General features: G+C 40.5%; 3 protein-coding genes across 4 annotated transcripts; 2 read left to right on the top strand and 1 right to left on the bottom strand.

Moving 5' to 3' along the window:
• The first annotated feature begins 468 nt into the window (after window positions 1-468).
• On the top strand, window positions 469-1,399 carry LOC130702727 (endocuticle structural glycoprotein SgAbd-3-like). Of its 2 annotated transcripts, XM_059497527.1 has the most exons (4): window positions 500-530; window positions 612-704; window positions 813-889; window positions 973-1,399. In XM_059497527.1, the coding sequence occupies exons 1-4, from the start codon at window positions 522-524 to the stop codon at window positions 1,298-1,300; spliced, it is 507 nt and encodes a 168-aa protein (XP_059353510.1). In that variant the 5' UTR covers window positions 500-521; the 3' UTR covers window positions 1,301-1,399. The 2 variants fall into 2 exon arrangements, with proteins under 2 accessions (XP_057380325.1, XP_059353510.1); XM_057524342.2 differs by having other exon boundaries at window positions 469-530; window positions 612-889.
• Window positions 1,400-5,208: 3,809 nt separating this feature from the next.
• LOC130702728 (endocuticle structural glycoprotein SgAbd-1-like) lies at window positions 5,209-6,113 on the bottom strand. The gene is made up of 3 exons (XM_057524343.1): window positions 6,078-6,113; window positions 5,719-5,996; window positions 5,209-5,635 (listed from the first exon to the last, which is right to left on the bottom strand). Exons 1-3 carry the CDS (start codon window positions 6,084-6,086, stop codon window positions 5,308-5,310), a joined length of 615 nt encoding a protein of 204 aa, XP_057380326.1. The 5' UTR covers window positions 6,087-6,113; the 3' UTR covers window positions 5,209-5,307.
• Window positions 6,114-6,651: 538 nt separating this feature from the next.
• LOC130702726 (endocuticle structural glycoprotein SgAbd-1-like) lies at window positions 6,652-7,593 on the top strand. The gene is made up of 3 exons (XM_057524341.2): window positions 6,652-6,696; window positions 6,764-7,101; window positions 7,182-7,593. The coding sequence occupies exons 1-3, from the start codon at window positions 6,688-6,690 to the stop codon at window positions 7,501-7,503; spliced, it is 669 nt and encodes a 222-aa protein (XP_057380324.1). The 5' UTR covers window positions 6,652-6,687; the 3' UTR covers window positions 7,504-7,593.
• Window positions 7,594-12,767: the final 5,174 nt, after the last annotated feature.

The following is a 12,767-nucleotide window of genomic DNA, read 5'->3' as shown; positions in this document are numbered from 1 at the left end:
CTGTGTTCGTTTTCTATTTCATTTCCTTTCTTGACCTAGTTCTGAAAGCGATGAGCATCGCCCTTTGGTGGTTAACTATGCTTCACATTCCAGGCCATGGCTATTGCAATGCAGTGATTGCATTCGGTAAATAGCACCAAAAGATAATATGCTTGTCCCAATAATTCAGCAACATTGTCATCTAAAACTTGTATTCATAGAATTGAACATACAGTCGTCCTTATTCGTGATTCACGCTACCATACGTTTGTGCTGGAGTAGCAAGGTACTCAGCTAAAGATGCTCAGAAGTTGTTATCCCTAACTACAAGTTGGTTTTTCTAAAACAATTCTGTAATGTGGCTGATGTGAAAAGTGAGAGTGCTCTATTCTTGAACAACGCCCAAGTCTAGTTGCTTGAATGAAATCTGGCTGCCAGAACAACTAGGTCAATCGAATGTAATTTAACATTCACTTGACTATATAAGACCAGAAATGGAGAACCATATGCATCAATTGTTCATCAAATCAACCTAGTCCAACATGAAACTTGTAAGGCAATTAATTCTTCATTATTTCCGATTACAATAAAATATTTATGAGTTTTAATTAACGACGATACTTTGCCGCCAGTTCTTCGTCGCCACTTTCTTGGCTGTGGCTGCCGCTGTTCCATCCAGCTACAAGCCGGAATACAAAGCTCCCAGCTATCCTGCGCCAAGCTACCCTGCACCAAAGTACCCTGCACCAGCCTACTCCACACCAGCCTACCCAGCACCAGCCTACCCAGCACCAGCCTACCCAGCACCAGCCTACCCTACTCCCAGCTACAACAAGGATAACAAATACGCCGACATCACCATCACCAGCCAATCCGATGAGCGCAACATCGATGGCAGCAGCCAGTGGAGGTTAATCAAATTTCATACTTTATGCTCATTAATTTAAGAATTAAAGAAACTCATTCGAAAAATTCAATCATTTCAATCCACAGCTATGCCCAGTCAGACTACACCACCCGCGAAGAATCTCAGGTACAGAAGAAGATACAAGGAGTCATCTACGATTCTTACGGGAAAGAATCGTACGGTGAAGTCTTCGGCAACACCAACAAGGGATCTTCCTACTGGATCTCCCCCGAAGGCGACAAGTTCACTTTGACCTGGGCTGCCGATGAGGCTGGTTTCCAGCCCAAAGGAGATCACTTGCCCGTCGCTCCCGTCCACGAATACGAACTCCCAGTCGCTCCCGTCCATGAATATGAGCTCCCAGTTGCTCCCGTTCACATCCCCTTCAATGGAAAGGGTTACAAGATCTACTAGATTTCCCGACACGCGATTGAATATTAAAAACATGTCCTATAATTTATGTCTGTATATCGAACGCTTGGTGTAAATATCAATGCAATCAACGCAAGAAAACGCCTTTTATTTCTACAAAGTATTGCACAGCTTTACACGTTTGTTTCTATAGATGGCCATGCAAATATTTGTCGTAACGAGCTTGTGCACGTCGTTTATGGAATCGCACACTACTCTAATTCTTTCGGCTCGGTGAACTTTCTTTTAGCGACAACTATAAAATTATTAAAACAACCATAAAAAAACATTTATGTTCAACTTACCAGTAACGTAAGAAAAAGAGTGGGTTTGGTCTCCATATCCGCATTAATCCACCGTTTATAATTCATGTGGACACCTAATTTCCATTTAGAGTTTATGGCGTTTCCCTTCCATATAATCAGCTAGTGTGGTCACAATCCATCGTTGTTCAAACTGCCGCGACCTTTGCGTCACTCTTTTCAGCCATTCCCAGACCTGCAATTAGATAAACATTCATTAGTAACGCACATATACGCAGTAACGGCGCTAGCGAACCAACACCGTTACCAAACATAAATTGTCTTATCAAGTCTTTTATACTGTAAAATAGATGATCTAACTATCACTGATAAAAGGCTACAGTTCATTATGGCACATGTTAAATTTAGCAAACAAAATGAACAAAATTAAAAATTTTAATAAATGAACTTTAGTTTTTACTTCTTTTAATGTCTTTTAAAAAGATTTTTTTTCATGCTAGAAATTAATTACATGCGAAAAAAAGCCATAATAGAAAAGTCGGATGGTCTAATTACGGGTCGGGATTGGATTGTCTCCCGCCGTAAGACCGGGAAGCTTCTCCTCGGTCACGACAGTTAATATTTGTTAATTTGTAATATAAAATGATTGCCATAAAAACATTGTCAATATAAAAAAAAAATTCGTTTCGAATTTTTGACGGATCTCTTTCGATAGGATTGCTCGATATTGCTGAAGTCTACATGGTAATAAAAAAGTAGAAAGGTTAAACACTGTCGAATAGTTTGTCAGAAAGGGGATAATTTTGATTTGGGCCGAAATAGAAACAAGAATGGAGGTCTGGATGACTTGGCTGGGGAAACGATTCATTGAAATAAGTCATAGAAAAAAAAAGGAAACGCGTAATCAAATTTATTTAAGGTCCGGTATCATCATGCTTAATACTAGTAGTATAAGGTTGACGAGGGAAGGAAGAATGGCGGAAATGGGTCTGTCATTTCTGCGACATTCAAAGGCACTGCAAGAAAACCATCACATCGATCGGTTGTACCGCGTTCTTTCTTGCGTGTTACCAAATTGGCCACAATCACGTAGAATCTTGGCAGATGCAAGGACGACGTGACTGACGTTGCCAAGCGGTTCTCTTGACAACAACGTAATTAGTCAAACGAAAAGGGAAAAATGAAAGAGAAAAATTATTAGCGACAAAGCCACGTACATTTGTATATTATCATTTCGAACCACTTGGTTCCGAAATGAATTTTTTTTTTGTTTGACCCTGCATAACACGTTCGTTACCTCATCAAAGATGTTAGTAGGCCTACTCGGAATTATATTCCTTTTTTCCATCACATTGGACACCTGCGTTAGCCTTCGCCACTACTTAAAAAGAAGAACGCAATTGAATTGTGCACAACGATGAAAGAAACTCCGTGTTGATTTTTTAAGATTATGTTTAGGAAAGAATATGAGGTCAAAATGCCAAAGCGATGGCGAAAACGTGCCAACGCCAATTGCACGAACAAAGTCAACTTGAAATGATTAAGTCGACTGAGGCTTTCGTTGAAAACCATTTGGCGATAGACTGAGAGAAGCTGCGCTCATAGCAGACGTTCAATATCAGAAAAGAGACTGTGTTATATTAACATTTGCCGATGCAAACGTCTACTTACGCAATACCATGCAAAACATACAAATGTCCGACTGTTTTCAGTTACCTACGAAGCTCGTTCGGAAAAAGTCGTGAGCTTTCACAGTAGAACGGCGCTTCTCTTTTCCCAGGCCTGAGCCGTTCATCTCGTTCCATTCAAACCTTTTTAACGAACTACTCGTCCTGCAAAAGAACATCTTCTATGCTTCCCTAATTCTTCTCGATTGGTCGACTTTATGAGGCGGGGACTGTTTCTTGGCGGCCAACTCGTCATCTACTCTCTGCTGATGGTCGCCAACGAGAGTAACAGAATCGAAATACAAGAAAAAAATCAACACAACCATGTCCGTCTCCGTAAATATAGTTGTGTCTAATTTCGTGCACGTCATCTGCCATCACTGTCTCGGCTGTTCGTCGACCAGGACAGCACCGGCGGCTGTCATCATGACCACGGATCGGCACCTTCATTCAGTACTCCAGAGAATGGATCCACCTTTAAAAGCCATCACGGCGCCCCAACTCTTCTACGTTGCACCGTTCAAGAGCTCCTTCGCCGAGCAATGAGTTTTCAGTTTTTTTCTGAGTATCACCAGTCATCAAAGCATGAAGGGTTAAACGAAACAAGTCGTCGACGTTTGAAGTTTCATTGTTTTGTGTACGCTTTTACTTAAGAATAACATCCTCTTTTCCAAAACTATCACTCGTGCCCACGTTTGAAGTTAGATCAAATGAACTAGAACATCCAATTCCCTAAAACATTAAAATTGCATTATAAAATGAAATCAACGAGTAAATTAAGAATATTTACTGTCAAACCTAAGCTTCATATCCGATTTTAGGGCAGCTCAGCTCTGCTCTAAACATGAATAAAAAAGCACGAACAAAAAATCAACTGAATAATATTCGAAAGAAGGTCACCCGATTGCTTTTTTACTTCACCTAGATATAGGAATAAAATCTCTCCATTATTACGAGCTACTTGCTACATTTGAAACGCGATACCTAACTCAAGACGTGCTGTGTATGGATTAAGAATGTACGGTACTCATAACCGAAACACCACGAATTTCCTGCATCATATGACGACATGTTCAAATCATCACATGATTATTTAAATATACAATTTGACGGACGGAGTTTATTTTTTGTTGAAACGAATTTTTTTTTTATATTGACAATGTTTTTATGGCAATCATTTTATATTACAAATTAACAAATATTAACTGTCGTGACCGAGGAGAAGCTTCCCGGTCTTACGGCGGGAGACAATCCAATCCCGACCCGTAATTAGACCATCCGACTTTTCTATTATGGCTTTTTTTCGCATGTAATTAATTTCTAGCATGAAAAAAAATCTTTTTAAAAGACATTAAAAGAAGTAAAAACTAAAGTTCATTTATTAAAATTTTTAATTTTGTTCATTTTGTTTGCTAAATTTAACATGTGCCATAATGAACTGTAGCCTTTTATCAGTGATAGTTAGATCATCTATTTTACAGTATAAAAGACTTGATAAGACAATTTATGTTTGGTAACGGTGTTGGTTCGCTAGCGCCGTTACTGCGTATATGTGCGTTACTAATGAATGTTTATCTAATTGCAGGTCTGGGAATGGCTGAAAAGAGTGACGCAAAGGTCGCGGCAGTTTGAACAACGATGGATTGTGACCACACTAGCTGATTATATGGAAGGGAAACGCCATAAACTCTAAATGGAAATTAGGTGTCCACATGAATTATAAACGGTGGATTAATGCGGATATGGAGACCAAACCCACTCTTTTTCTTACGTTACTGGTAAGTTGAACATAAATGTTTTTTTATGGTTGTTTTAATAATTTTATAGTTGTCGCTAAAAGAAAGTTCACCGAGCCGAAAGAATTAGAGTAGTGTGCGATTCCATAAACGACGTGCACAAGCTCGTTACGACAAATATTTGCATGGCCATCTATAGAAACAAACGTGTAAAGCTGTGCAATACTTTGTAGAAATAAAAGGCGTTTTCTTGCGTTGATTGCATTGATATTTACACCAAGCGTTCGATATACAGACATAAATTATAGGACATGTTTTTAATATTCAATCGCGTGTCGGGAAATCTAGTAGATCTTGTAACCCTTTCCATTGAAGGGGATGTGAACGGGAGCAACTGGGAGCTCATATTCATGGACGGGAGCGACTGGGAGTTCGTATTCGTGGACGGGAGCGACGGGCAAGTGATCTCCTTTGGGCTGGAAACCAGCCTCATCGGCAGCCCAGGTCAAAGTGAACTTGTCGCCTTCGGGGGAGATCCAGTAGGAAGATCCCTTGTTGGTGTTGCCGAAGACTTCACCGTACGATTCTTTCCCGTAAGAATCGTAGATGACTCCTTGTATCTTCTTCTGTACCTGAGATTCTTCGCGGGTGGTGTAGTCTGACTGGGCATAGCTGTGGATTGAAATGATTGAATTTTTCGAATGAGTTTCTTTAATTCTTAAATTAATGAGCATAAAGTATGAAATTTGATTAACCTCCACTGGCTGCTGCCATCGATGTTGCGCTCATCGGATTGGCTGGTGATGGTGATGTCGGCGTATTTGTTATCCTTGTTGTAGCTGGGAGTAGGGTAGGCTGGTGCTGGGTAGGCTGGTGCTGGGTAGGCTGGTGCTGGGTAGGCTGGTGTGGAGTAGGCTGGTGCAGGGTACTTTGGTGCAGGGTAGCTTGGCGCAGGATAGCTGGGAGCTTTGTATTCCGGCTTGTAGCTGGATGGAACAGCGGCAGCCACAGCCAAGAAAGTGGCGACGAAGAACTGGCGGCAAAGTATCGTCGTTAATTAAAACTCATAAATATTTTATTGTAATCGGAAATAATGAAGAATTAATTGCCTTACAAGTTTCATGTTGGACTAGGTTGATTTGATGAACAATTGATGCATATGGTTCTCCATTTCTGGTCTTATATAGTCAAGTGAATGTTAAATTACATTCGATTGACCTAGTTGTTCTGGCAGCCAGATTTCATTCAAGCAACTAGACTTGGGCGTTGTTCAAGAATAGAGCACTCTCACTTTTCACATCAGCCACATTACAGAATTGTTTTAGAAAAACCAACTTGTAGTTAGGGATAACAACTTCTGAGCATCTTTAGCTGAGTACCTTGCTACTCCAGCACAAACGTATGGTAGCGTGAATCACGAATAAGGACGACTGTATGTTCAATTCTATGAATACAAGTTTTAGATGACAATGTTGCTGAATTATTGGGACAAGCATATTATCTTTTGGTGCTATTTACCGAATGCAATCACTGCATTGCAATAGCCATGGCCTGGAATGTGAAGCATAGTTAACCACCAAAGGGCGATGCTCATCGCTTTCAGAACTAGGTCAAGAAAGGAAATGAAATAGAAAACGAACACAGCCAATATTTTTCTCCGCTATTTATGCCTGACTGAAAGTAATTGAAGCCATCAGTTGTTCAACTCCTCAACAGCAGTCAACATGAAACTTGTAAACGGCATTTTATTTTTGATTTTATCACTTAACAGTTTCATTGCTTATCAATTTCTTTTCGTAGATCATCATCGCCGCTTTCTTGGCCATCGCTGCCGCTGTTCCATCCAGCTACAAGCCGGAGTACAAAGCTCCAAGCTACTCTGCACCAAGCTACCCTGCACCAAACTACACCGCACCAGCCTACACCGCACCAGCCTACACCGCACCAGCCTACTCCGCACCAGCCTACTCCGCTCCAGCCTACTCCGCTCCAGCCTACTCCGCTCCAGCCTACACCGCACCAGCCTACACCGCACCAGCCTACTCCGCACCAGTCTACAACAAGGATAACAAATACGCTGACATTACGATCACCAGCCAATCTGATGAGCGCAACCTCGATGGCAGCAGCCAGTGGAGGTAAGTTTATTTTTTATATTCATTAATTCAAGATTTAAAGATAATCACATTTTAAAATAAATAATTATTCCAACTCACAGCTATGCCCAGTCTGACTACACCACCCGTGAAGAGTCTCAGGTCCAGAAGAAGATGCAAGGAGTCACCTACGACTCTTACGGAAAAGAATCGTACGGTGAAGTCCTAGGAAATACCAACAAAGGATCTTCCTACTGGGTGTCTCCTGAGGGTGAGAAATTCACTTTGACCTGGACCGCTGATGATGCCGGATTCCAGCCCAAAGGTGACCATTTGCCTGTAGCCCCCGTTCACGAATACGAGCTCCCAGTTGCTCCCGTTCACGAATACGAACTCCCAGTTGCCCCTGCTCTCCCTTATTCGCGCACTGGACCTGGTTACTAAGTTGTACACTCTTTCCTCCGTGAAAATTGAAGGGCGTGAGCCATCCAAATGTAATTTATTGATGAGATATAAACGCAAAGTATGTTTTGATTTCCGTAAAAGGCAATGATCTGAGTAGTAGTAAAACAAATGTTTCCTTATACGAATGGAACTTCTTTATGTCGTAGCCAGGGCAGTTGTTACCTTCGTTACCACTGGTTTCTGCCATTGCCATTCGTCGAAAACAAAGCGACGAAGGTGACCGGTTTTACACCAATTACATCAACTAAGCTACTAATCACGTTTTCTCTGATAATATTGCCAACGTTGCAAGACCGGCACAATTACAGGAATTGAACGGTTTAGTTATGCGTGCTAGTCACGTGCCACCTAGTGACGACCGAGGAGAAGCTTCCCGACCTTACGGCGGGAGACGATCCAATCCCGACCCGTAATTAGGCCATCCGACTTTCCTATTATGGCTTTTTTTTTCGTATGTAATTAATTTCTAGCATGAAAAAAATCTTTTTAAAAGACATTAAAAGAAGTAAAGAATAAAGTTCATTTATTAAAATTTTCAATTTTGTTCATTTTGTTTGCTAAATTTAACATGTGCCATAATGAACTGTAGATTTTTATCAGTGATAGTTAGATCATCTATTATACAGTATAAAAGACTTGATAAGACAATTTATGTTTGGTAACGGTGTTGGTTCGCTAGCGCCGTTACTGCGTGTATATAGTAGCCTTATTAATGATTATCTAATTCTAATTGCAGGTCTAGGAATGGCTGGAAAGAGTGACGCAAAGGTCGTGGCAGGTAAAATAACGATGGATTGTGACCGCGCCGGATGGTTCCATGGAAGGCAAACGCTATAAACTCTAAATGGAAATTAGGTGTCCACACGGTGGATTAAAACGGATGTGATGACCAATCCCACTCTTTTGGGTTAGTTAAGCTTCGCAAATATTTTTATTATATTTAAATCAATCACGCACATCAAAGCACGAATCAAAGCAACTTGATAGAATTACGTGTTGGAAATGGCAGGATATACGTAATTGATACAGCTGAATTATTTTGAATAAAAAATGCTTTTTCATACAAAAAAAAATGTTTACTAACAATAAAATGATTCATCGCTCACGCGGGGAATGTCCGTGGAATGGTGGGGTAGAGAGCCGGAAGTTAGAGTAGCGTTCGATTCCACAAGCAACGTCTATTCTAACCGTAGTTCACAAACCCGTTACCGATAAATTTTTGCATGGTCGTCGATAAAAACAAAACGCGTAAACCTGTGCAATATTTCGTAAAAATTAAAAGGCGTTTCCTACGTTGATTGAATTTATATTTACACCATGCGTTCAATGTTACAGATATAAATTATAGGACATGTTTTAAATATTCAATCGTGTGTCGGGAAATCTAGTAAATCCTATAACTCTTTCCGTTAAAGGCGGTGTGAACGGGAGCGACTGGCAGTTCGTATTCATGGACAGGAGCGACAGGCAGTAATCTCTTTTGGGCTGGAATCCAGCTACGCCAGCAGCCCAGGTCTAAGTGAACTTCTCGCTTTCAGGTGAAACCCATTAGGAGGAACCTTTGTTGGTGTTGCCTAGGGCTTCACCGTACGATTCTTTTCCATAAGAATTGTAGGTGACTCCTTCCATCTTCGTCTGGGCCTGAGACTCTTCGCTGATGGTGTATTCTGACTTGTATGTTGTCCGAAGGCTATAAGATATACAAAATTATTAAAATCCTGACTGAATACATTATGTAAATTCATGTACGGAATGCGCTGACATCTCTTGTATTATCGGTACAAAAAATACATGTTAATATGAATCAAAGGCAATCTAAAATCACGCGAGAAAAGAGTGGGCTTGTATGTCGTATCCGTATTAAATTTAATCTACATTTTATAATCGACGGGGACACCTATAGTTTCTTCCATTAGTAAAGTGTTTGATCCCAGTATCCTAGTTTAGTTTTGAATCGTTTCAATGGAACGAAAATACTTTATTTCGATTACAAAAACGAACGCAGTGATAAAAAGAACAAATGAAATTTATGCTTTGTTCATTCAGTTCCCTATTTATCTTAATAGTTTTTAAATTGAATAAATAATTACGTATATGTAATACATTTTAATAGTGGGACGTGTAGGGGTAATCGTGTGCCGAAAATAATAGAACGTTCGCAAATCCCGGCTACTAAGGGTTTCATTATTCTCTTCGATCTACTGCTAGGTGGCTTTTGCGCAGAAGATTCAATGAAATATTAGATTTTGCCGTTAGTTGAACTGTTCGCAGCAACAATATCTGATGCAACAGCTACGATGGGAGTGGGAGCTGGTGCGGAGATGGGAGCAGGGAAGTCGAACTCGACGGAGATCTTAACCTGAACGGGAGTACGAGCTGCAACAACAACTGGTGCATGGGCAGGTGCCGAAATGCGACCAGGGAAGTTATGCTCCACCTTGACTGGGGCAGGTGCAGCGTCCTCCGTTTTATATACAGATTTTGATTCAAAAGAAGTGACGCACAGACCGAGAGCCACTGATAGAAAAGAGTGCGTACAAAACCCTGTTAGTGTGCGCAGTCACCTTTATGAAACGTGTGGCGCTACTAACGAGCGAAAGCCGGTGATGCATCAAAACATTGCATGGAATAAGGCAACACCTGTGTGAGGTGTGCGATCCAGCTCCGGGATGAAATGCGGCATACGAATACAGCCTGTGTAATATGAAATCTTTGCAATAGATACACGAACTCATTTGGTAGGTGGTTGTGCTACATACCGTCGAGCTCAACGTCCAAATATTATAATGACCACGTAAAACCTGGCTCAATGTTCTGGTCGACTTGGGTACTTGCGTGCGTTGCATTAACGCACGTGCTAGGGGCACAATGTTTCAGCTGCGCCATGGACGCATGAACCGTGTGTCACTTACTGGACTACGTCAAAAAATTACGTGTCGTAAAGTTCTTGTTCGTTCTATCCTTTCTCGATTATTTCTTTGTAATCAGTTGTTTACGAGGATAGGTCTCGAAATTGCAAAACATACATAAAAGTATAGGGTTTACTGGTTACCTGTCGGCTGATGCAGACTGGCACTCGTTTCTGCTACGGTATTCTGTAAAGATGAAAACGTACTGGGATGGGAGAGATGGGGGGATTCTCAGGTATTCGTAAGAGACTGCCAAATGGGCGTGGTTGATTCCATGTTGATTTAAGCGTCGGATATGAAATGCGGACACGTATTTTATGCAATTCTTATGAATCCTAATGGAAAAATCTGGTGGCAACACCTTGACCAACAATCAACGGACTTTGTTCTTCACTCTTAATGGTTCTTCTCTAGAACTGACCACGTGATAGTTCAGTAATAGTGGGAAGAGGCCAAAAAAACAATGAGTAAAACGAGAATTAGAGTGGAAACGGAAAGATTAGCTCGCAAGAAGTTAATGGAAGATGTGATAACGATCCGCAAAAATCAGGCAAGGCACCCATCTTTGTATGAATAATTTAAACCGCTCATCGTGCATAGTTCAAATTTCTTTAGATTGGCAAAAGACTGTTTGTAGCAGCGATTGAGCCGTTTCTTGGCGGCCAACTCGTCATCTACTCTCTGCTGATGGTCGCCAACGAGAGTAACAGAATCGAAATACAAGAAAAAAATCAACACAACCATGTCCGTCTCCGTAAATATAGTTGTGTCTAATTTCGTGCACGTCATCTGCCATCACTGTCTCGGCTGTTCGTCGACCAGGACAGCACCGGCGGCTGTCATCATGACCACGGATCGGCACCTTCATTCAGTACTCCAGAGAATGGATCCACCTTTAAAAGCCATCACGGCGCCCCAACTCTTCTACGTTGCACCGTTCAAGAGCTCCTTCGCCGAGCAATGAGTTTTCAGTTTTTTTCTGAGTATCACCAGTCATCAAAGCATGAAGGGTTAAACGAAACAAGTCGTCGACGTTTGAAGTTTCATTGTTTTGTGTACGCTTTTACTTAAGAATAACATCCTCTTTTCCAAAACTATCACTCGTGCCCACGTTTGAAGTTAGATCAAATGAACTAGAACATCCAATTCCCTAAAACATTAAAATTGCATTATAAAATGAAATCAACGAGTAAATTAAGAATATTTACTGTCAAACCTAAGCTTCATATCCGATTTTAGGGCAGCTCAGCTCTGCTCTAAACATGAATAAAAAAGCACGAACAAAAAATCAACTGAATAATATTCGAAAGAAGGTCACCCGATTGCTTTTTTACTTCACCTAGATATAGGAATAAAATCTCTCCATTATTACGAGCTACTTGCTACATTTGAAACGCGATACCTAACTCAAGACGTGCTGTGTATGGATTAAGAATGTACGGTACTCATAACCGAAACACCACGAATTTCCTGCATCATATGACGACATGTTCAAATCATCACATGATTATTTAAATATACAATTTGACGGACGGAGTTTATTTTTTGTTGAAACGAATTTTTTTTTTTATATTGACAATGTTTTTATGGCAATCATTTTATATTACAAATTAACAAATATTAACTGTCGTGACCGAGGAGAAGCTTCCCGGTCTTACGGCGGGAGACAATCCAATCCCGACCCGTAATTAGACCATCCGACTTTTCTATTATGGCTTTTTTTCGCATGTAATTAATTTCTAGCATGAAAAAAAATCTTTTTAAAAGACATTAAAAGAAGTAAAAACTAAAGTTCATTTATTAAAATTTTTAATTTTGTTCATTTTGTTTGCTAAATTTAACATGTGCCATAATGAACTGTAGCCTTTTATCAGTGATAGTTAGATCATCTATTTTACAGTATAAAAGACTTGATAAGACAATTTATGTTTGGTAACGGTGTTGGTTCGCTAGCGCCGTTACTGCGTATATGTGCGTTACTAATGAATGTTTATCTAATTGCAGGTCTGGGAATGGCTGAAAAGAGTGACGCAAAGGTCGCGGCAGTTTGAACAACGATGGATTGTGACCACACTAGCTGATTATATGGAAGGGAAACGCCATAAACTCTAAATGGAAATTAGGTGTCCACATGAATTATAAACGGTGGATTAATGCGGATATGGAGACCAAACCCACTCTTTTTCTTACGTTACTGGTAAGTTGAACATAAATGTTTTTTTATGGTTGTTTTAATAATTTTATAGTTGTCGCTAAAAGAAAGTTCACCGAGCCGAAAGAATTAGAGTAGTGTGCGATTCCATAAACGACGTGCACAAGCTCGTTACGACAAAT

This window comes from Daphnia carinata, chromosome 1, assembly GCF_022539665.2.
Source record: "Daphnia carinata strain CSIRO-1 chromosome 1, CSIRO_AGI_Dcar_HiC_V3, whole genome shotgun sequence".
Classification (NCBI taxonomy): Eukaryota; Metazoa; Arthropoda; class Branchiopoda; order Diplostraca; family Daphniidae; genus Daphnia; species Daphnia carinata.
Note: the sequence above shows the minus strand (reverse complement) of the source record. Positions and strands in the feature narration are given on the sequence as shown.

What these genes read in the sequence shown, in the direction of transcription:
- LOC130702727 (XM_057524342.2), top strand. An exon ending in GATGGCAGCAGCCAGTGGAG is followed by an intron (nt 890 to 972) that starts GTTAATCAAATT and finishes TTCAATCCACAG; the next exon opens with CTATGCCCAGTCAGACTACA.
- LOC130702728 (XM_057524343.1), bottom strand. An exon ending in GATGGCAGCAGCCAGTGGAG is followed by an intron (nt 5,636 to 5,718) that starts GTTAATCAAATT and finishes TTCAATCCACAG; the next exon opens with CTATGCCCAGTCAGACTACA.
- LOC130702726 (XM_057524341.2), top strand. An exon ending in GATGGCAGCAGCCAGTGGAG is followed by an intron (nt 7,102 to 7,181) that starts GTAAGTTTATTT and finishes TCCAACTCACAG; the next exon opens with CTATGCCCAGTCTGACTACA.